Here is a 24,353-nt window from a genome sequence, read left to right on the forward strand (position 1 = left end):
TCTCTTTTCCTTCCCCATTGTGTTTCCCATGGTCAAAAACTAGACTAAATTAAGAAAGTTTTTTTTCTGTAAATGTACAAGGAGTTGAAAAATTACTGGCTTTTGGGAATTCTGTCCCCTGGCCGCTACTCAGTGCCCACCTCCTGGCTCTGCTGCTGAGACCGGGAACTGTCACTGCCGAGAAGAGGAAGAAGTATCTGGTGCCCCTACTTGGAATTCAGCATGTTTTCTATCATAAACAGTGTTTTACTTAATGGTTAGATTTGTTAAGATAAACTCAATTCTGCACATTCAGTGTGTTATCAATTGAATGGATCTTTGTGGGCTAGCCTCAGAACCTAATCCAAGCTAACCACTGTTAATTCATTTGTTCTGGTCTCCATACAGTCCAGTTATGGCTGAACTTTTGGAGTGCGGCTTGTTGATCAAAGAGTGCTGCTGCTTAATTTGAAGCAAAAGTTTTTATTTCTTAGAGTCATGATTTTTCCCAAGGCGTGTCACGGAGGAAACACTTTGTCACATTAGAAAATACTGCATGCTAGGGGGCACCTGGCTGGCTCAGTCAGCAGAGGGTGCGACTCTTGATCTTGGGATTGTGAGTTTGAGCCCCATGTTGGGTGCAGAGGTTACTTAAAAATAAAATCTTAAAAAACAAACAGACCCACATGGTAGAGAATTGGTGTATTAGGGATTGCTTTTAGGAATATTTTGTCTTATCAGTTTAAATATTTGTCGATTGCCTCTGAGAGAAGAACTATATATTAACATTTTTTTTTTTAGTTGCCCCTTTTTGGCCGATCCTTATCAGATTAAAGAGTGGGAAATTCGTGCATATGTTTTAATGAAGAGGATTAGTGATTCAGTAAGAATTGTTTAAAGTATGTTCAGCCATTTAACAAAACAGGTATGGAAGACTTGAGAGAAACATAAGTTCCATGCAGATTTTACTGGCCCTTTTTCATTTTCCCCTGGTTTAGGCAAGTGAGAAAATCAACACTGAATCCTAATGCAAAGGAGTTTAACCCTCGTTCCTTTTCTCAGGTAAGTTTGTTTCTTTCTTTGAAGTAATCTAGTCTCGAAAATGATAAATGTAGTAGTAGTAGGATTTCCCCCATACCTGCCATCTAAAGTCAGTTATAGGATGCTGAAAAACCTGTAGTTTCTGTTCCTTTTTCTGTGGTCATTTATGAATACTTCTGAGCCATGGAAAAGATTCATGTTTTGTTTTGTCATCAGTTAGATGTGATCTGGGGCAAATCTTTGAATCTTCCTCGCTGGCTGGCTAGCGAGGCTCTCAGGTTTATAGATGAACTATTATTCTATTAAATTTGTAAGAAGATATTTCTTTACTTTTAGAAACACTTTCCAGGGGGCACCTGGGTGGCTCAGTTGGTTAAGCATCTGACTCTTGATCGGGTCATGGTCTCACAGTTTGTGAGTTTGAGCCCAACATCGGGATCTGCGCTGACATCGCAGAGCCTGCTTGGGATTCTCTGTCCTTCTCTCTCTGCCCCACCCCTGATGGCTCTCTTGTTCTCTCTCTCTCTCTCTCTCTCTCTCTCTCTCTCTCTCTCTCTCAAAAATTAAGTAAACTCTAGGGGTGCCTGGGTGGCTTTGTCAGTTAAGCGTCCAACTTTGGCTCAGGTTGTGATCTTGCGGCTCATGGGTTCGAGCCCCATGTCAGGCTCTGTGCTGACAGCTCAGAGCCTGGAGCCTGCTTCGTATTCTGTGTCTCCCTTTCTCTCCACCCCTCTCCCACTCATGCTCTGTCTCTCAAAAATAAGTAAACAATTAAAAATAATTTTTTAAAATTAATTTTAAAAAGATGTTAAAAACTTTCTCCAGTTCCTTAAGGATCACTTATTTTTAGGTGCTTAAAAAGCTGTCATTTTTAGTAGTATTATTGATGTTGGCAAATTATTGTAATAAATGAGTTGGCAAATTTCATTTCCTACATAACTTTTTCCTTTTATTTTAAACATATGGAAGTTTATTTTCTAAAGTTTTTTTCATTAAAAGGGACTAATTAAAAGTGAGTAGATCTTAGAAAGATGAGAAGATCAGTTTTCAGATTGCAATAATAGCTTTTCATCTGAAGATAGTTGATTTTTATTTTTATAGCCAAAGCCTTCTACCACCCCAACTTCACCTCGTCCTCAAGCACAACCTAGCCCATCTATGGTGGGTCATCAGCAGCCAGCTCCAGTTTATACTCAGCCTGTCTGTTTTGCACCAAATATGATGTATCCAGTCCCAGTGAGCCCAGGCGTGCAAGTAAGTCCTAGAATTTAATGTGCACTTACCCTCCCTAGTTATTTGTATTTGACCCCAAGCGCTCTCTAGGTATGGGGTGACTTGAGGTAGTGATGGCAAAACAAAAATACTTGAAAAGAGGAGGCATGTGATGGCATGGTATGTTTTTAGTATAAAATGTGAGAATGTTTTCTGGTGAGAAAGAAAGATGGTTTAGATTTACTGGTTTGGGGTTTGTCCTTTTAGGTGTGAGTGTGATTTTATTTTTTAATGACTCCTGGCAAACCAGGAGACCTCAGAACTAGCTCTCTAACAATATACCAGTAAGAGAAAATAGTAAAATATATTCTTACTATCATAAGAGCCTAATTTTCTTTCTTTTTTTTTTTTTTTTAAATTCTCTCAAGCCTTTATACCCTATACCTATGACGCCCATGCCAGTGAATCAAGCCAAGACATATAGAGCAGGTAAAGGTGAGAATAATCCTGCCTGTGTTTGCTTGTAAGTGTGCATGCTGCATGAATTAAGTAATATTTGTGGTTCAGCTTTGACTTTTGATGAGCCTGTATGCTGACTTGTGGTACCCAACACTGCCTGAGGTGTTCAGATGTATTTTTTTTTTAATGTGTATTTATTTTTGAGAGAGAGAGAGTGTGCATGCAGCGGAGGGGCAGAAGATCCAAAGCAGGCTCTTTGCTGACAGCAGAGAGCCCAGTGCGGGGCTTGAACTCATGTACCATGAGATCATAATCTGAGCTGAAGTCAGATGCTTAATGTACTAAGCCACCCAGGCACCCTAAGGTGCATTTTTATGAACAAAACTAGGAGAGGAGAAATGCTCATCAGTTAGGATTGTTCAAAAGAATTCTTTGAAAAGAATAATTGAATTCTGAAGTTTTCAATGTTAAATTTTGAAGAGTGTTAAATTATTTACTAAGTTGCTGACCTTTGAATTTTTTTTTAATTTTTTTTTCAATATATGAAATTTATTGTCAAAATGGTTTCCATACAACACCCAGTGCTCATCCCAAAAGGTGCCCTCCTCAATACCCATCACCCACCCTCCCCTCCCTCCCACCCCCCATCAACCCTCAGTTTGTTCTCAGTTTTTAAGAGTCTCTTATGCTTTGGCTCTCTCCCACTCTAACCTCTTTTTTTTTTTTTTTTTCCTTCCCCTCCCCCATGGGTTTCTGTTAAGTTTCTCAGGATCCACATAAGAGTGAAAACATACGGTATCTGGCTGACCTTTGAATTTTATACTAACCTGCAGTTCCCACCCCCATCCCTACTCCCCATCCAGAATTTCTTTTTGAGCAGAGGCCAGCTCACTTCAGAAACCATCAGAATCTTCATAGTAGAGGGATGTTTCCTCTTTTTAAGATGGCGTTATAGTACAGTATGGCTCTTGGTGTGAGAGAGGCACTTTATCTTCAGGAGGCAGGGTCATTTCTAGTAAGGGAGAACAGGCACATGTCAAGAACAGCACCTATAAACATATGCTATGCTCAGAAGATGGGAAGTGACTGGATAATTGGTTTGTCCATAATTCACATTTGGCAGTTATCAAGATTTTGCCATATTTACCTGAGGGTGCTTTGTTTTGTTGCTGAAGTATTAAAAGTAAACCGCAGACATCATGCCATTTTATTCCTATGTACTTACTGTATATCTTTCTGAATTAGGGACTTTTTTTTCTTAGATGGCCAGAGTGGTGTTATCACACTTTATAAAATAAACAGTAATTCCCTTTCATGTAATAAATTTATCTAATCGATTATCCTGATTGGATCAAAAATCACATTTTTAGGGGCACTGGGTTGGTTAAGTGTCCAGCTTCAGCTTAGGTCATGATCTCCTGGTTTGTAAGTCGAGCCCCACATCGGGCTCTCTGCCTCTACCCCCACCCCTACCCCCAAACAAATAGACATTTTTAAAAAAATATTTTTTATAATTGATCTGTTTTGAATATGGATCAAAATATCTATACATTATTTTGTTTATTTAAAAAAAGTTTTTTTAATGTTTATTTTTGAGAGGAACAGAGTATGAGTGGGGGAGGGGCAGAGAGACAGACAGACAGACACAGAAACTGAAGTAGGCTCCAGGCTCTGAGCTGTCAGCACAGAGCCCGACACGGGGCTTGAACCCACGAACAGTGAGATCGTGACCCGAGCCAAAGTCGGACGCTTAACCGACTGAGCCACCCAGATGCCCCTGATCTATAAATTATTACATTTATTACATGTCTTTGTAGTTCCTTTTCTCTTTGTTTTCCTGTTACTGCTTTGTGGCAGGAACCAGTTGTTATGTAGGAATGTCCCGTATTCTAGATTTGTGTCTCTACTCCTTGTGATGGCATTGAGTACTTCAGTTCAGGTTTAACTTTTTTGTAGGAGAGAGGTAAGAATATTTAAGATGATTATCAGTGCTTTATATTAGATCATTCAGGAGGTCCACAATATTGGTCTTATTCTGAGTATTGGTAAAATTAAGGGCTCAGGTGGTGATAGCCCAATCCTATCTTTTTATCTATCTTTTAACAAATTATCACCGGTCTTAGCTGCCTAAAACAATAAACGTAAATTATCTCAGGAGGGTCAGAAATTCAGGAGCGGTTTAACTGGGTAGTTCTGCGTCAGAGTCTCTTAAGAAATTGCAGCCAAGATGTTGGTTAGAACTGTAGTATATGAAGGGTTAAATGAAGCTGGACAATCTACTTCCAGATTCGAGTTGTTGACAGGATAGTGCTGGTCATAACGTGGCAGCTGACTTCTCCCAAAATGAGTATTCAGAGAGAAATTGATCTAAGTGGAAGCTGCAGTGTGTTTTACAACCTAATCTTGGAAGTGACATAACTTCTGCAGTATGCTGTAGATTACACAAAGCCAACCTGAAACAGTAGAAGGGGACTACACAGGGGTGTGAATACCAGGAGGCAGGATCGCAGGGGCCCATCTTGGTGAGCCTGTTTCATTTTACTACAATGTGTATAAAATAGTCTTTAAATATTTGTTGTCTAACTTTTCCTTACTATCTGTTTCATTAAGAATTGGGTAAGTGCCAGTTTTCTGAGTGAGAAACTGTTGGTGTCTTTGCTACTTCCAAAATACTGTCTTCCAGAGTTACTGAGTCATGTCAGTGGTTTGATACATAGATAGACCAATCTGATTGGACTTGTTTTCATTTGTCAGGGATAGCTTTTTGATTATTTTAATTTTATGCATATGCAAAATATTTGTAAGATTGCAAAGTGGAATGACATGAAGAGATCATTCGGAGAAGTCTTGCTTCCAGCCCAGTCTCTTCCACTTGAACTTTCTCTAATCACTTCTGTTCTAGTAGGTGCTTCATTTTTTTTTTTTTTATCATCAGCAGATGATCGTTTAAAATTATTTTCTGGTTGTCCTCACAGTGTTTATTTTTGTGAATATTCATTTTCTATAAATATATATTTTTAAAATCATTTTATTTAAATATAATTCACATGCCATAAAATCCATCCCATTGAAGTATACAGTTTAGTGGTTTTCAGCGTATCAGAGTTGTCCAGTCATTGCTACAGCACATTTTAGAACATTTTTGGGGTACCTGGCTGGCTCGGTTGGTAGAGCATTGACTCTTGATCTTGGAGTTGTGAGTTTGAGCCTTACTTACATTGGTTGTAGAGATTACTTTTAAAAAGAAAAAAAAAAAGACCATTTTTATCACTCCAGTAAGAAATCCTGTACCTTTTAGCAGTTACCCCTACCCCTCCCCATGCATATACACTCTCCTACCTTAGGCATAATATGCTTGCTTTCTCTATAGATTTGCCTCTTCTGGATATTTCGTATGAGGGAAAACATGTTGTATGTAGGCTTTTCTGCCTTGTTTCTTTTACTTAGTGAAAGGTTTTCAAAATTCATCCATGTTGGAGCATTTATCAGTACTTCATTCCTTTTTATGGATAAATGCTATTCCATTGTGTGGATATACCACATCTTATTTATCCGTTCATCAATTGATTCCTCTTTGGGTTGCTGCCACTCTTGAGTCTTATGGGTAATGCTGCCGTGAACATTTGTATGCAAGTTTTTGTGTAGACTTATGTTTTTATTTCTCCTGGAGTGAAATTACTGTGTTGGAGTGTATGCATCATTTTATATTTCTATCAGTAGTGTACAAGGATCCCAGTTTCTCCACATTCTTGCCAATACTTGCTATTGTCTTTTTGGTTATATCTATCTCAGTGGTTATAAAGTATCTCATCATGGTTTTAATTTGCATTTCCCTAATGACTGATGGTAGTGAGCATCTTTCTGTGTGCCTATCAGCTGTTTGCATATCGCTGTAGAAAAATGTCTATTCAGATTCGTGACCTAATTTTTAACTCGGTTATTTGTCTTTTAATTATTGAATTGTAGATGTTCTTTATACTCTCTGTATACAAACCCTTTATCAGATAAAGTATTTACAAATACTTCCATTTGATGAGAGTTTTAAAAATTGCTTCATGGTGTCCTTTGTAGCACAAAAGTTTCGTTTTATTTTTTACTCTTTAAATGTGTATTTATTGTTTAGAGAGAGAGAGAGAGAGAGAGAGAGACATTGAATGAGTGAATGAGCGGGGGAGAGGCAGAAAGAGGTGGGGACAGAGGATCCGAAGCTGGCTCTGTGCTGACAGCAGTGAACCGATGCGGGGCTCAAACTCACCAACTGTGAGATCATGACCTGAACTGAAGTCGGACTCTCAGCCAACTGAGACAGAGCCACCTGGGCACCCCTGGTATTTTTTTTAAGTTTATTTTATTTTGAGAGAGACACACAAAGAGCATACATGTGTGAGCATGTGAGCGGGAAGGGGCAGAGAAAGGAAAAAGAAAATCCCAAGCACCAGAAGCACCCTGTAAGCACAGAAGTTTTTAATTTTGATGCAAATTCATTTGTGTTTTTATTGTTGTGGCTTATGCTTTTGGTGTTATATCTAAGGAAAAACCATTGTCTGAACCAAAGTCACAAAGATTTACTGTGACTTTTAAAGAGTTTTATAGTTTGGCTGCAACATTTATTAGATTGATAATCCATTCTGAGTTAATTTTTTTAAAGTTTTATTCGTTTAAGTGATCTCTAACTCCAGCATGGGGCTCAAACTCCTGACCCCGAGATCAAGAGTCACTTGCTCTTCCTACCGAGCCAACCGAGTGCCCCATTCTGAGTTAATTTTTGTGCATGGTATGAGGATAGGGATCCAAATTCATTCTTTTGCATGTGGTTTTCCACATACCCCAGCACAATTTGTTGAAAAGACTATGTCCTCATTAAATTGTCATGACGGGGCACCTGGGTGGCTCAGTTGGTTTAAGTGTCCAACTCTTGATTTTACTCAGGTCATGATCTCATGGTTCGTGAGTTTGAGTGCCACGTTGGGCTCCGTGCTGACAGCACAGAGCCTGCTTGGGTTTCTCTCTGCCCCTCTCCCACTCATGCACGCTCATGCTTGCGTGTTCGTTCTCTCTCTCTCTCTCTCTCTCTCTCTCTCTCTCTGTCTCTCTCTGTCTCTCTCTGTCTCTCTCTGTCTCTGTCTCTAATAAACTTTAAAAATAATAAAATAAATTGTTATGGCATCTTTGTGTTAACAGTTTTCTTCCATCATGTAAAAAAGGAAGCATACTATATGTACTGTTCTGCACTTGTGGGGTTTTTTGTTTTAAGATCTATTCCATAGAAATTACTGTATATTTGTGTATCAGGCTTTTCTCATTCTTTTTTTTTTTTTTTTTTCATTTTGTATTGGTTGGTTGTCCTATTGAATTAGTATGGATAGCTACAGGTCCTTTTTCTGATGTGTGTATTTCAAACCTTTTTTTTTTTTTTTTTTTTTTGTAATCTGTGGATTATTTTCTTAAATGTCTTTGGAAGAACAGAAGTTTTAAATTTTGCAGACCATTATTTCAGTTTTTCTTGTATGCTTATGCTTTGGTTTCCTGAATTTGCATACTCCAAGGTTGCAAAGATTTTCTCCTGTTTTTTTTTCCTTAAAAGTCTTCTAATTTTCTCCTGAGATTTACCTTTGAATTTTTGGGTTCATAGTTTTTAATATTTTCCCCACTCATGTAGTGAAGGAAATTATACACATTTTCTTTCAGAATGTATACAGATTCCTTTTCTTAACATTTAAATCTCTCATCTATTTGGAAGTCATCATGTATATTGTATAAGAGGAATCTAGTTAATCTTATTCCAAATGGCTGTTCAGATTTTTTAAATTAGTTGTCTTCTATAATTTGCATACAATAAAATGTATTCCTTTGAAGTGTACATTTTGATGAATTTGTATTTACTCGTACCCATGTGTTATTGCCTCATCAACCAAGGTGTAATGATTGTGCTTTGTGTCTGTTCTTTATCAAACTCTACTCACCTACCCCTGGCTTCAGGCAACCATTGACCTGCTTTCTCTTACTATGGATTAGATTTGACTTTTCTAGAATTTTTTTTATAAATGGAATTATATAGTATATAGTTTTTTGCATCTGGTTTAAACAGCATAATAATTTGAAAATATTTCATGTTGTCACCTGTATCAGTTCTTTTTTATTGCTGAGTAGCATTCCATTTTGATGATTAAACTATAATTTACTTGTTACAGGTTTGATAAATATTTTGGTTATTTCCAGTTTTGGGCTATTACGAATAAACATGCTGTAAGAGCATTTGTGTACTGGTGTTTGTATAAGTATTTGCTTTCATTTCTTAAACACCTAGAATGGGGATTTTTGGGTTGTATGGTTAAGTACAATTTTAAATTAATAAGAAACTGATCAGTTGTTTTCCAAAGTGATTGTATCATTTTACATTCCAACTGATCAGTTGTGTGAGAGTTACAAATATTTTACATTCTTGCCAACACTTGGTATTATCTCTTTTTAATTCTGGCCAGTCTAGTGGGTGTGTTGTGGTGTCTCATTGTGATTGTAGAGTGTGTTTCCCTAATGATTACTGATCATGGGCAATTTTTTCATGCATTAATTGACTGTCAGTTTTTGCAAAAGTGTCTGTTCAAATTTTTTCCCTTTGTTCACATTGGGTTTCTTTTCCTACTAATAATTGTATTTTATCAGAAATGGGTGTTACAAATATTTTCTCCCAGTCTGTGGCTTGCTTTTAGCCAGGTTTTCATTTGAAGAGCTGGTGTTAAATTTGATGAAGTCCCATCAAGTTCTTCTCTTATCACTCATACTTTTTTGTGTCATTACTTAAGAACTCTTTGCCTGCCCTAGATTGTGAATATTTTTATATTTTCTTCTAGAAGTTTAATATGTTTTATCTTTTCCAAAATTAGGTATATGATCAATCTGAAATTAATTTTTGTGTAGGGCTTGAGGTTATGTTGAAGTTCATTTTTTCCCCATATGTGTATATGCATATATTCAGTTTTCTCAGCACTAGCCTCTGTTTTACTTATTATCTCTGCATTTTCACAGAATTCAGTTGACCATATTTATGTGGTCTGTTGCTGAACTAATTTTTATTGTATTGATCCGTGTGTCTATCCTCATGCTAGTATTCACTTTCTTGATTACTGTTACTTTATAATAAATTTTAAAATCAATTCATGTAGGTGCTCCGGTTTTATTTGTTAAACTTGTTTTAGGTACCCTAGGTTCTTTGTATTATCAAATAAATTTTAGAACCAGTTTGGAATTCTGCATTGTATCTGAAGATCAGTTTGTAGGGGAATTGTGTCCCCCTTTAACAATATTGAATTTTTCTGTTCAGAAACATGGTATATCTCTCCCATTTATTTAGATCTTCAGTTTCACCAGTGTTTTGTAGTCTTTTTCATTGTATAAGTTTTGCATATATTTTCTTAAATTTATCACTTAGTATTTCATATTTTTATGCTATTGTTTCAGTGTTTTAAAATTTTTTAACCTTGTTTACCAAGTATATAGAGATACACTTGATTTTTTAATATTGAGCTTGTGTCTTGTCTTACCACTTTGCTAAGCACATTTATTGTTTCTATAGCTTTTTAAAAATGTTTGTCGGTTTATTTATTTTGAGACTGAGATGGAGTGCACGAGTGGGGGAAGGGCAGAGAGAGGGAGACACAGAATCTGAAGCAGGAAGCAGGCTTCAGGTTCTGAGCTGTCAGCACAGAGCCCAGTGCGGGGCTCAAACCCATGAACCATGAGATCATGACCTGAGCCAAAGTTGGGCACTTAGCTGACTGAGCCACCCAGGCACCCCTCTAGTAGCTTTTTTTTTAGACTTAGAATTTTCTGTGTACACCATCATAATCTAATCACTGTATCTTTTTCTTGCTTTATTGTACTAGCTAAGTCTTCTAATACATTACTGACTAGAAGTGACGTGATCCTTACCATGTTCCTATTCTTAGGATAAAGAACTTATCCTAAGTTCTTACTTACACTGTTATTATTATCTTACACTGTTAGGTACAGGCATACTCCCTTTTATTACATTCCACAGATACTGCCTTTTATTTATTTTTTTAAATAAAGTGAAGTTTTGTGGCAACTCTTTGTCAGGCAAGTCTAAGTCTGTTGACTTCATTTTTCCCACAGCGTTTGCTCAGCATTTGTCTCTGTGTCATATTTTGGTAATTCTCATTATTTTAAATGTTTACATTATTTGTTTTATATACATATATATATACACACACACATATATATATTTACACGTACATATATATATGATCTGTGATTAGCGATTACAAACTCACTGAAAGCTGAGATGATGGTTGGCATTTTTTAGGAATCAAGTATTTTTTAATGTTTGCATGTTGTTTTTTGTAGACAGTGCTGTTATGCACTTACAGGCTATAGTATGGTGTAAACATAACTTTTAGAATGATGGGAAATGAGAAAACACACTTGACTCACTTTGTTGTGATATTCACTTTATTGAAGTGGTCTGGAACCAAACCTAGATATCTCTGAAGAATGCCTGCATACCGTTTGGTGTGGTTTCGATTCCTAATTTGCTGAGGGTTTTTTTTTTTTTTAATCATGAATGGTTGGCTATTGACTTCTGTTAAATACTTTGTTATGATGATCGATGATCATATAGTTTTTCTGATTTGCTGTTATTTTGAAGAATTACATTTATTTGTGAATTGAACCAGCTTTGCGTTCCTGGCATCCCACTTACATTAGTCATAGTGTATTATCCTTTTTACACATTCCTGGATTTGACTTGATAGTGTTTTGGTTAGGAGGTTTTTCACCTATGTTCTTAGGGGATATTGATCTGTAGTTTGCATTACTTTGTAATGTCTTTGTATCGTTTTGTTATCCAGTTAATTGTGGCCGTTTGTCTAACTTACCAATGTAGTAGCCTAAAGTTGTCATAATTTTTATTTTATTTTATTATTTTTTTAATGTTTATGTATTTTTGAGAGAGAGACAGAGACAGAATGTGAGTGGGGGTGGGGGGCAGATAGAGAGGGAGACACAGAATCCAAAGCAGGCTCCAGGCTCCGAGCTATTAGCACACAGTCTGACATGGGGCTTGAACTCACGAACCGCGAGATCATGACCTGAGCTGAAGTTGGACGCTTAACTGACTGAGCCACCCCGGTGCCCCTTCTTTATTTTTTTAATGTCTATAGTCTCTGTAATGATGCTCTGTATTTCATTTCTGGTACTAATAATTTGTTTCTCTCCCTTTTTTTCTTGATCAGTCTTGCTGGAGACTCATTAGAGAACCACTTCTAGTTTCATTGCTTTTTCTATATTTTCTATTTTGTTGATTTTTGCTTTTTATCACTTCATTTCTTTTGCTTTCTTTGGATTTAATTTGCAGTTTTTCTAATTTCATAGGGTGGTCACTTCAGTTGGCGATTTTCAAACTTTCTTTTCTAATAGAAGTATTTAAAGCCACAAATTTCTAATCATTGTCTTAGCTGCATCCCCAAAACTTACTATGTTGTATTTTCATTTTTACTCAATTCAGAATATTTTTTGTCTTATAATTTCTTTTTTGACCAGTGGGCTATTTGGCATTGTGTTGAAATTTCCAAATATTTGAATATTTCCAGATGTATTTCTGTTTTTGAATTTTAAATTCCATTATGGCCAGAGATCAAATTGATATGAAATACTATTTTTTATCATATATTAAGGGCCCATGTGCAGTTGAGTCTATTTCTGGGTTTTTTTGTTCTGTTCTATTAGAGTGCTTATCTCCGATAGGACTACTTTTTCATACAGCCACTCCCAGGTTTTCTTCTTTATTTTTGAGCTTCATACATATCTTGACTACTAAAAAAATAAAATAAATAAGTTTTTTAAAAACTTATTTATTGAAAATTAAAAAATACATATATAGCAGTTAGAATAGTACAGTAGTATACAAGTACTTTTGAAAATCATACACTCAAGGACAATTTTGTTTCACCTATAACATCCCTTCCCTTTTAGATTATTTTGAAGCATGTCTCAGATATATCATTTTATCTGTAAATAATTCATTTTTCTGGAAATATTAGGGCTCTTAAAACAATAAAACACCTATAAGTACCATTATCACCCCTAAATAGAATGAACAGTTCTTCCCTGATATCCTCAAATTTCTCTAGGTATCTTTAAAATATATGTATATTTTTACAATTAATTTGTTCCAGTTAAGATCCAAATGATGTTTACAAGTTGCATTTGTTTATCATCTTTAAGTCATTTTTAAAAAATTATTTCATGTTGGGCTATTACAAACATTTTTGAAAGGCTTTATCAGCTCACAACCAGTGATGGTCATTCATATCCTCACTGTCTTACACCCTGCCTTCACTGGATTATTTTGAAGCAATCCTAGACATCATATAATTTCACCTATCACTACTTCAGTGTGTATATTTAAGAGTTACAGACTCTTTGTTTTAAAAATCATAGTTAATAGTGCCATTATTCGCTCCTTTAAAAATTAGCAATTATTTTTTGCTATCCAGAGTATGAATTTCCATTACCATCTTTTTTAGAGAGAGCGAGAGCAAGTGGGAGAGGGGCAGAGAGAGAGGGGGAGACAGGATCCCAAGCAGATTCTGTGCTATGAGTGCAGAGCCCATTGGGGGGCTTGAACTCACGAACTGTGAGATCATGACCTGAGCCGAACTCAAGAGTTGGACACTTAACTGACTAAGCCACCCAGGTATCATTTAATATTAAGGTAGATTAAATTTAAGGAAAATATACACACTGTAGACCCAGGTATATGTCTGTATAAATACATATGCGTATGTGCAAATGAGTAGGATAGTGGTTGCTATTAGCGAAGAAAATGGTATGCAGACGGTGGAAGGGAGGATTTTGTTTTGTATAATTGAATTTTTTATGTTTAAAGATTGTAGGGGTGGCTAGGTGGCTCAGTTGGTTAAGTGTCTGACTTTGGCTCAGGTCATGATCTCACGGCTCATGAGGTTGGAGCCCTGCATCAGCCTCTGTGCTGGCAGCTCAGAGCCTGGAGCCTGCTTCAGATTGTGTCTCCTTCTCTTTGCACCTCCTTCACTGCCCTGCTGCCATGGTTGGTCTCTCTCTCTCTCTGTCTCTCATAATAAACATAAAAAATAAAAAAAAAGATTGTATTCAGACATTTTCTGTATGTGTAACTAGAATTTTAAATCTTAAGACTATACACTGGACTGGCTTTCTAATTTTAATATGAGAGTCATAATCAAATATCAAAAAATAGTGAAAAGGTTCAGTTCAGTTAGTGAATTTAATTAGATAACCTTTCATTTGATAAAAATGTTATAGGAATTTGGGGTGGCTTTTCTTTACTAAAAGGAATTGGCTTTTTCTTTTTAATGTTTTACTTCGTTTTGAGAGGGAGAGCGTGAGCAGGGGAGGGGCACAGAGGGGGAGACAGAGCATCAGAGGATCTGTAGTGGGCTCTGTGCCGACAGCATCAAACCCATGTGAGACTTGAACTCATGAAACCCTGAGGTTATGACCTGAGTCAAAGTTGGACATTCAACTGACAGCCACCCAGACACCCCAGGTATTCTCAGGGCACCTCGGTGGCTCAGTTGGCTAAAGTGTCTGATGCTTGATTTGGGCTCAGGTCATGTTCTCACAGTTCGTGAGATGGATCCCTGCATCAGGCTCTGCACTGTCAGTGGGGAGCCTGCTTGGGATTCTCTCTCCCTCTCTCTCTCCTCCACTCACTTGTGAGTGTGTGTGCGCTCTCTCTCTCTCTCTCTCTCTCTCTCTCTCTCTCTCTCTCTCTCCAAATAAGTAAATAAACTTAAAAAAAATTATGTGGAGGGGCACCTAAGTGGCTCAGTCAGTTGAGCGTCCGACTTTGGCTCACTCAGGACATGATCTTGTGGTTCATGAATTTGAGCCCTGCATTAGGCTTGAGGCTGACAGCGTGGAACCCACTTTGGATTCTCTGTCCCTGTGCCCCCCCCCGTCCCTCCCTAGCCCCACCCAGCCCGCTCCTTTCCCATTTATGCTCTCTCTCTCAAAAATAAATAAAACATTTTAAAATAAAGTAAAATTTGTAAAAAGAAATATGTGGACTCTGAAGATCAAATTCAGAAAGCTATTACAATCTTCATTTTTCCCATTTTCATATTGGCTTTTCTGAATAGATAAAATGGTATATAGCTCCCCTAAATGTATACTAAGAAAATTCACATATTTAAAATAAAAGGCAAATTTTGTCACTAAACTAGTAGTTACTTGTATAATTCTGGTGATTTTATGAAGATGCCAAGTTATACCTTCTTTGTGCCTCATACCTTGTTGTGGGCAGTGGTTCATGATTCTTCCCTCAAGTGGCTTTGTTAACATCACTCCGTAAACCCATCACAGACAGCAATCAGTGTTACAATAGACATGCAAGGGAAAGATACACAAAACATGCAGCTAGCTCTTTTGGGCAAACTGGGAAAGATACTACAAAGGAGATAACAGTTGAGCTGAATTCTTCTTCTTCTTCTTCTTCTTTTTTTTTTTTTTTTTTTTTTTTTTTTTTTAGTAATTTCTGCACCCAGTGTGGGATCCGAATTCACACCCTAAGTATCGCATTCGCTACTGACTGAACCACCCAGGCACCCCATGAGTTGAATTCTTAACTAGAATTTTAACAGGAGGAGGACCATAGGCAGAAATCTGGGTGGAACAATAAAAGACGAAAAACATTTTTTAAAAAAGAGCTATTTAGAAATCTGCTACGTGATAGCATGTGATGCTGTGTTTTGAGAAAGCAAGAAATTGTGTAAGAATTCAGTGGTAGGAAATTAAGATGGAGTTAAGGTTAGTATTGGCTCTATATTGGTTTTTGTGAACTATTTTTCTTTGTATACGTCTAATGCCCTTCTGTAGCAAGTGGCATAATTTGGCATATCAGACAGGGGTTATCTGAGTAGTAGTATGAAAGAAACATTTTATAGTGCTGTAAGAGTCTGATGCAGGGATTTGATCAAATCTGGGGGTCATTATAGAGGGTCTCTCTGAGGAAGTTGCTTTCAGGCTGACACCTGAAGGATGAGTCAGAGTTGTCCAAGCTGAGCTTCAAGAATCAGTGTTTGTGACTGAGGCCTAATAGCATGTGTGGCAGGAAAATAGCCCAGAGTGGCTGCAGCAGTGGAGGGAATGGTATAGCATGGCATTGGAAAGGCAGGCAGGAGGGTCCAATCATGCCCAGGCTCGTGGACCGTGTTCATGTGTTTGATTCTGGAGATGCTCTTTTCTAATACTAAGTCATCTTTTCTGCAGTACCAAATATGCCCCAACAGCGGCAAGACCAGCATCATCAGAGCACCATGATGCACCCAGCCTCAGCAGCAGGCCCACCGATTGTGGCCACCCCACCAGCTTATTCCACACAATATGTTGCCTATAGTCCTCAGCAGTTTCCAAATCAGCCTCTTGTTCAGCATGTGCCACATTATCAGTCTCAGGTAAGGCCGATACGACCGAACTCTTCATTTTTGTTCCATTTAAATAACTTCTAACTTTTAATATGGTAAAGGGGTTTTCCTTTATAGTTGTGCTGTGTGTTATGGTGAAGTAGATAGCTAAGGACTTGGGGGGGTCTTTTTCATAGAAGATTGCTGATCAGTGTTAACGTATTTCAAAGGAAATAGCCAAAAACAGTTTTAGGATTTTCAGACTTGTTTCTGGAAACCATGGAGTTAAGACATCTAACTAAAATTTGCTTGACTGTATTTGATAGTTTAATGTTTTCTCTTTATTTTTTGTTTGAACACAGCATCCTCATGTCTATAGTCCTGTAATACAGGGTAATGCTAGAATGATGGCACCACCAGCACATGCCCAGCCTGGTTTAGTGTCTTCTTCAGCAACTCAGTACGGGGCTCATGAGCAGACGCATGCGATGTATGGTAGGAGGACTTTTGTTTGTCTCTTTCAGTTTGTGTGACTATTCTTAATTTGTTTTAAACCTCTGAAAAGATACTTTAAGAATAACTTGTGCCATTGAGGGTCATGAATCTAAAGAAAAGATGAACCCATTTCTATAAGTTTTGGCAAATCTGTTCCTAAAACTCCTCTGTCTTCAGATGTTTCTCCTTAGTTTAACTGAAACGTAATGATTTGTGTAACAGAAAGCATCTTTTGTGGAGAAAGCCATCTACTTCCTCTTCCTCATCAGTATTACCACCACTTGGCATGGCCTGCCGAAGGCACAAAAGAAAGTTTTACCATAATGAAAGCACTCTCCAGCAAGAAAACATTCTGCTTCTCTTCTTCCCCTGGAAGTTACTGGCATTACGTATTTTTATTGCTCTTTGTTAACATTTTAACAAATGTTAACAAATGTTAAAATGTTAAAAAGTATGTTTTTGCCTCATGCTGTATTTTAAGTGGTCAAAATAGTCTAACATTAGATATGCTTTAGACATGAGTCACATTAAAAAAAAATTTTTTTTTCAACGTCTATTTATTTTTGGGACAGAGAGAGACAGAGCATGAACGGGGGAGGGGCAGAGAGAGGGAGACACAGAATCGGAAACAGGCTCCAGGCTCTGAGCCATCAGCGCAGAGCCCGACGCGGGGCTTGAACTCACGGACCGCGAGATCGTGCCCTGGCTGAAGTCGGATGCTTAACCGACTGCGCCACCCAGGCGCCCCAGACATGAGTCACATTTTAAATACAGTCATCATAAGCAATGGTAAAATGAAGGAAAGTATCCTATATAAAATAATTAAATGGTATATATAAGAATAATAAGCAGAAATCTCCATCTGAGTTTTATGGCTGGAGAACTTTGTGCAGGTCAACTTAGGTGTCTGAAGTACTAAAATAATATGGTTTTCACTGTTGAGAATTTAAGATTTCCACTTACATCTTGTAATATAGAATCAGTGAGTTGACCCATATTATAGTTTTCAAAATCACATTAAATTAGTGCTGATTTCATTAAGATGTAAATTTTGTTGTGAACTTTTCCTGAGCACTCCTGTGCGGTCAGTTAGGTTTTCCCATTGGCGTTTCAATTTTTAGAGTGTGAGGAGAGAAATTCAAGTTCATTCATACAGATAAAAAGTGTGCCACTCTTAGAATGGAAATCATAGTTACATGTGGTTACATGGCCATTTCAGTTCTTAACCCTTTTAAAACTTTTTTAATGACTAAGAATAAAGATTTTCTCCTTTTTAACTTCAGGTGACACTTGATTTTAGAGGTTCATAAGACTAGGTGGGACTCAGGCAGCAGCAATCATCCTTCTTGTCACCTGTAACCTGCTCGTGCTTACTTCCTGGAGACATGCTTCTATTGCATATGTTCACGGTGGTAGGAAATCTACATGATCATAGGCATGGTTTTTATAAAATAACTTAAATCTGATCTTAATTTTCCACATTATCACTTAAAACTTCCTAGTGTGGATTATTCTCTTTGAATTAAAATGAGGTAATTGCTACATTTTGGGAAACTTTCTTACAAGAAACCCATTCACAATTTAATTGAAAAGTATATCAACAGACTGATTTTGGTTATGATTGCTTGTCATTGGCTTGTCTTAACCAGGACTAAATATGTATAAAAAGACACCATTGACTCATCATGTATGCTTTTATGCAATTTGTATATATTTCAACAATTTTCTGGTTTGCTAAAGGCTTAGGTGAAAAGTTCATTATGATTTTTTTTATATATTTCTGATAAATACATCATGATTTAACAAGTGGAGAAAACATTTCTCTCCTCCCATTTTCTGGCATATTCCCCTTTGAATAAGATCTAAAACTTTTGAACTAAAATTTCCATTGCTTTTAGAGAACAACTGTCTGTGTACCCATGCTTTTGAGACATTGTAGTAATACTGTGATGTTGAGAAGAATCTTTCTCCTCAGTGTGTTCACTCACTGCCAGCATCTGGTTTTTCCTTTTGGATGAATGTTCGTTGGTTTGAAATCGCTTGTACAGTAAACACTGTATTTGAGACACTAATGGTTTTATAACTACCTTCCCAAAACTTTTCTATTTGAAAAGCAGTTGGCCTTGGACCCTGAAGTCAATTGAAATATGGGTAAATCAGAAATACTGCAGACAAAACATTAGACCTAATGTCCAGTGAAATCTGGAATGAACTAGTCATTAAGACCAGTTTTTTAAATGCCAGGAGAAAGTTGCTCAGCCAGATCTGAACTGCTCTCCTGCAATTTCCATGGCTTGTATTTAATTGATGTCTGTTGATGAGGGGACAGGTTGGGGTGAAGCTCTGGATTTCATAGGATTGTTGCTGGTTACTCAGGGTTCTCATTTGGGTACTCCATACTCTAAAAAGAACAGTAGGAAATGAAGTATAAGCCATAATTTAATCTACTAAAGCAAATTCATTAATTCTTCAATAATTATTTCAGTTATCTTAGATCTTCCAAATCTTAATTATGCCAGATAAAGACACATAGATATGTTTTCAGAGTACATTATTTTAAACTTAAGATATATTTGTTGCTTAGAAATGCTAATTTTACTCTCATACCCCTCGAGCAGTTTATATTTCATATTCCCAAAGGAACCAAATGTTTTTAGTATGAATTATGTTTATTGTTAAGATCCGTTCTATCTAAATATTTTCAAATTTTTATGCAAACAAAAGAATATGCACCGAGATGTTGGCAACAGTTCTGTGTCACCTTTTTGTCACTTACCAAGTGGATGGCCATAGCAAAAGGCTTTGAGAATAGAAAGGACAGTAATGACTAAAGACTGATTGTTATCTTCAGATGGTTGGTATGCCGACAGATTACTGACCAGTTACATTGTTAGGAGTTATCATACATTCTAAGTAGTTGTTGACCTTGTTCTCTTTCTAGCTATCTTAGAAAGGATTTTGATCACAAAAACTTCATCTCTTTGACTTTAATCATTGCCCCATCCCTCCTAAGAAGTTTTTCTTAGGAGTAACGGAAGAAGTTCCTTTTTGTTTCTTTAACATCTTGTCTTGTAATTCACCTAATTTTCTTCTAGGGCAGTGGCATTTTCCCTTTCAGAAATAGTAGTAATGAAACTTTCTCTACCAACTAGAGCCATCAAGAAGAGTTAGATCCAGAATCCTTTTTGAGTTTGTTTTTGGTAGTTTAATGCAGATAAATTAGAAAATACAGGAGGCAAAAAGATTGAGAATGCACCTGTTACCCCTCCACCTGATAATTACCTGTTAACATTCTGGTGCATATCCTTCCAAGTGTACCTACACCCCATTTATGTAGACATTTTAATAAGGAATGATATCACACCCATGTTTAATATTAACTATTTTTTCTTAAGTTTTGGGATTCACTTCCAGATGCCTGATAAATATCTTACAGAATAATGATGTTTTTATTAATAATGATTTACAAATCTGTTTGAGTCTTTTGAATTAAACTTGGTAAATACTCTCTTATTCTGGTACATTATTTTTATTAAGGTTATTCAGTGGAATGCCTTGTTGGTCTTTCGATTAGATGATTTTATTCATTTAAACAAGTCAGCATGTGGAACTCAGCATATCAATACAGAAGAAAAATGTTTCTTGGTTCAGCCCTATCTTGTTTAATTTTGTAGCAATGTTTAAAGTACTTGTCATCTCTTGTAAAATAAGAAAAATGATTTATGCATGAATACAAAAAGAAATTTATAAATATGTCAACCTTTCCAGAAAATTAGGAAAATGCACACCTCAAAAGGCTAATTTACCTTTCTATTTCCCAAATTCAGCATGCCCCAAATTACCATACAACAAGGAGACAAGCCCTTCTTTCTACTTTGCCAGTGAGTTGGGTTTTTTATACTAATTTTAATTGAACAGTAAAACACTTTTTAAAGAATACATGTTAAGGGAGTAGACTTGTTGAGCAGTATTTTCCTTGTGCCAGACAAAATCATTGAAAATATGTATATTTGTAAATAATTCAGAGTTTTAAAAAAAGGAAATATAACCCAGCTTAAGAAAGCTGGAGTTAATTAAAAAATTGAGTTGCTTCAGAAATTAATTTTTGCATACCAAGCAAACATGTGACTGTTTTGGAAATGCCTAATATTTTCCTTGTTCAGAGAAACTTCTCCAGAAATCCATTTTTTTTTCCTTTTTTTTCAACCAAGCCACAAACTTAGTATAAAAAGCTTAAAATATTAGGCTTTTTCAGTATCCTGGCTAGAAGAAATTTATCCTCATAAGGATTTTTAATTGAATAGGTTTGAAAATTTAGGGAAGAAACATTTCTGTCTTTTCAGTCTTTGCATGACTGAAGGTTTAAAATACTCAAGTGGTAGACACCCAGGATGTTTTGAGCTTCACCAGGAAAGCATGACCTAGCTGCTTGATTCTGTTTGGCAGCACTGGCCCCTCTCACTACCAGTGAAAAGGTAAATAAACGATGGCTCCTAAATGGAGAAAGTCTGGGCAGGGCTCTCTTTTGGAAATGAACGTGTAGGGTACATCATAATTTATTTTGTAGGGCAGTTTTTAAGTAAGGCTAGTCGTGGACTTTTGGTATTTGGATAGGAAAGGTACTAAGTTGCAGAAGTCCTTCAGAAGTGTATGCCAGTAATGAGTAACTTTATGTGCAATATTATATTCTAAGGGGCATTAAATATTAAAATTTTAGATACTAAATTTTGGGTTACTTTAGAAAGACTTAATGTCTGAATCTACTAAATGCCAGATTTTAAAAAGTGTTGAGAAAACATTTTGACTTAAGCTTTCATTAACTATGCCATGACTTGGTATCCAAAAATAAGTGTGTACTTGTTATTTATTTGGTGCTAGGAATTGTTAACAAATTTAATCCTTTAATAGATGCTCTTTAAAAAGGAGTCTTGCTGTATATCTGTACCATTAAAGGGAAATTTTGTATGTGATATAGTATGTAAAAAACAGTTTCAGTAATTAATTTTATTATGTACTCAATTTGAGGTCTCAAATGTAGTTATCCTCACCATCTTACTGTCTCTGTTTAATAATTTTGGAGTCAGTTTCCTGGTAAGTAGCTAAAAGTTTCTTAATCATCACACCTAAGTATTAACTGCCTTAGTATAACTTCCCTTAAGAGGAATTATTAGTTCTTAAAAGAAGCTAACAGTGGGGCTGCTATTTATAATTTAAGTTGCTGCTTGTACCACCCCCTCCCCACAAGCCATTTTGCCATGGTTTGGTCTAGTTGCATTTTACCCCTTTTTAAGAGTTCAGCTTTCCTTTACTTCTTTTTTTCTGAATTTAACATCAAGTTTAAAAGTTGGAAGATTTTGTTTTCATTTTTAGTGTTGCAGTGCTGGTGATCTCTCATGACTTGTGCATCCAAGGTCAAAAATGACAAAACCTAGTTACAAATTAAAGGCACAACATTATTGACTGAACTGGCTTCAGTAAGATCATGGCTTAGGAAACAACTTTTAGAATGTGGTTAATGTTATGAGGATTTGACAAGTCACGTATATAGAGTTGTAAACATTTGTATCAAGGGACACAATGAGTGAGGAACTTTTGGACCAGGTCTGACCCAAAAAAAGCAATACTTCTTTGATTAGCCTGCATTAATCCAGATTTCATGAAGGCAACTCAATTTTTATAAATAAGAAGTTTGATGAATAGGTAAATCAGAGTTTTGAAGAACATTTATTTTTACCTTTTGGACTCCTCAGCTAAATTAGCAAGCATGGATAATAAAAGCAGTTAAATGCTTGACGTAGCTCCGTAAAGCCCAGCATTTACTGTTCTTCACTCTCCACTTCTCCCTTCTCTGATTCCAGTAGATTTCTTCTACAGTTTTATTCTATCTTGATTCCTTTCTCTTGGCTCTCTCTTCCCTTCCACCTGTTCCCCCGTCAGCCTTTTAATGTCCCTCCTATCCCGTCTGTCTTTGTCTCCTTCATAACTGGCCTTTTGAGGAACCAGACCGTATTTTTGTTGTCATAAAGATTGAATTAAAGTATCGATTTCACATTTTTCCCAGTCACCTACCCAGTTTTCCTATGTAATTTGGGAAAAGAGTTCCTGGATCAGGTACTGGTTAGCAGATATCTTTTAAGCAAGAAGATAAACAGAGGAAAATATTTCTAATTAAACTTTTAAAAGTTTTATTTGCAGCTAATGAAGCATATTTACATGTCCTTGATTTTTCTTATGATGCATTCTAGTTTGCTGGTGCTTAGGTAGGGAAAGGATGGGTGTTTTAAACAAAACCTGTATAGATGCACGCAGTTTGGATTACTTGAAGTACTTGTGCTGTCAGTGCAAAGGAGCTATAAATTATAATACTCTACTTTAAAGCCTTTCACTGTTGGTAAAGTACTCTCGCAGAGATTCCTTTTAAAAATGCACAATAAGACATATTTCATCTTTAATTTTTTCCAAATAATTTCAAGATTTTAACCCTTTTAAATTGACGAATTACTTCAGTATGAGACGTAAAGACATAATTAGTCTCTTAGTGAGGTCCTGTTTCTATGTGGGAAAATTAGTAAGACAGCACCCAGCTAGAATTTATTTATTGTTTTTAGTTCCTTAAAATTTTGCTTAGAAAGTCATTAAAACTACAAACATTTCTTGAATAAATAAAGTTTAAAAAATAGAAACTCTGAGATTCTGTACTCTCTCTTTATGAAACCTCATAAATAGAATATGGGATTCAGGAATTGCTTCTCCCTGGATAGATTTAGTATTGTTACAAATGAAACATTTCAGAAGCTTGGGGTGTGTGGAGGATTTTAATGCTGGTAGTTTGAAAATAAGGAACACGAGGGGTGCCTGGCTGGCTCAGGCTATGGAGCATGCTACTCTTGATCTCTGGGTCATAAGTTGGAGCACCATGTTGGGGGTGGAGATTACTTTAAAAAAAAAAAAAAAAAAGGAAAACGAAGAAAGAAAAGAGGGATGAAGGATGGAAGAAAAGGAATGTGAATGATTTCAGACGTCACTATCCAGTAGAACTTTCTATGATGAAAGTATGCTATAAATTGTGCTGCCTAATCAGCCACTAGCTACATGTGGCTATTTTAGTTATTTAAAAATACATTTGAAAAATGAGTGTAAGATTTTTGCAGGAGTAGAGTCCGGTTCAAAATTTATGTCAAGTCTTTTAGACCAAGTCAATATCTAGACACTTTGAGGGGTTCTGAAAGTTAGCCTAGTGAATGTGATAGTGGAAAATGGCCTTCTAATAAGCAAATGATTTAGAAGAAAGACACTAACTGACTTTTATTGACTTGTGGGACCGTGGAGTTAAGGAAATCAGCACATCATTCTTCCCAACTCTCAGAAGACAGGCACTGACTTCCTAAAAACACCCAGAGAGTATCTTGCCACAATTTTCCTTATTAATATATTCCAGTGTATATAGGGAAATGTTTTCAGTGTGTAAACCAAAGTGTTTCGTTTAATCTGGGCATTCATGAATATTCATTAATGCCCACTCTGGTGTTGGCAGTGGATGCACAGGTGATCCTAGCACTGGCTCTTTGCCTCGCCCTTCCCTCTTTTAAAAGGTGCATATATATAGGGCACCTGGCTGGTTCAGTAGGTAGAGCATGCAACTCTTGATCTTGGGATTGTGATTTCAGACCCCATGTTGGGTGTAGAGCCTACTTTTAAAACACACACACACACACACACACACACACACACACACACACACACACA

General features: G+C 36.6%; 1 protein-coding gene across 18 annotated transcripts in view; it reads left to right on the forward strand.

Moving 5' to 3' along the window:
* ATXN2 (ataxin 2) overlaps window positions 1-24,353 on the forward strand; it is a 146,813-nt gene that overhangs the window by 87,632 nt on the left and 34,828 nt on the right. For 13 of the 18 annotated variants that reach the window (XR_005781110.1, XR_005781103.1, XR_005781099.1 and 10 more), the window contains 6 exons: window positions 978-1,041; window positions 2,122-2,274; window positions 2,661-2,727; window positions 15,979-16,163; window positions 16,475-16,607; window positions 20,435-20,488. Coding sequence is in view for 6 of the 18 variants with exons in the window: in XM_040443872.1 (XP_040299806.1) it covers window positions 978-1,041; window positions 2,122-2,274; window positions 2,661-2,727; window positions 15,979-16,163; window positions 16,475-16,607; window positions 20,435-20,488 (656 nt within the window). In the remaining 12 variants the exon portion in view is untranslated. The remainder of the gene's footprint in view (window positions 1-977; window positions 1,042-2,121; window positions 2,275-2,660; window positions 2,728-15,978; window positions 16,164-16,474; window positions 16,608-20,434; window positions 20,489-24,353) is intronic. The other 5 variants (XR_005781104.1, XR_005781108.1, XM_040443873.1 and 2 more) reach the window with 3 other exon arrangements.

Source organism: Herpailurus yagouaroundi, unplaced genomic scaffold (assembly GCF_014898765.1).
Source record: "Herpailurus yagouaroundi ecotype Mexico unplaced genomic scaffold, PumYag 191, whole genome shotgun sequence".
Taxonomy (NCBI): Eukaryota; Metazoa; Chordata; class Mammalia; order Carnivora; family Felidae; genus Herpailurus; species Herpailurus yagouaroundi.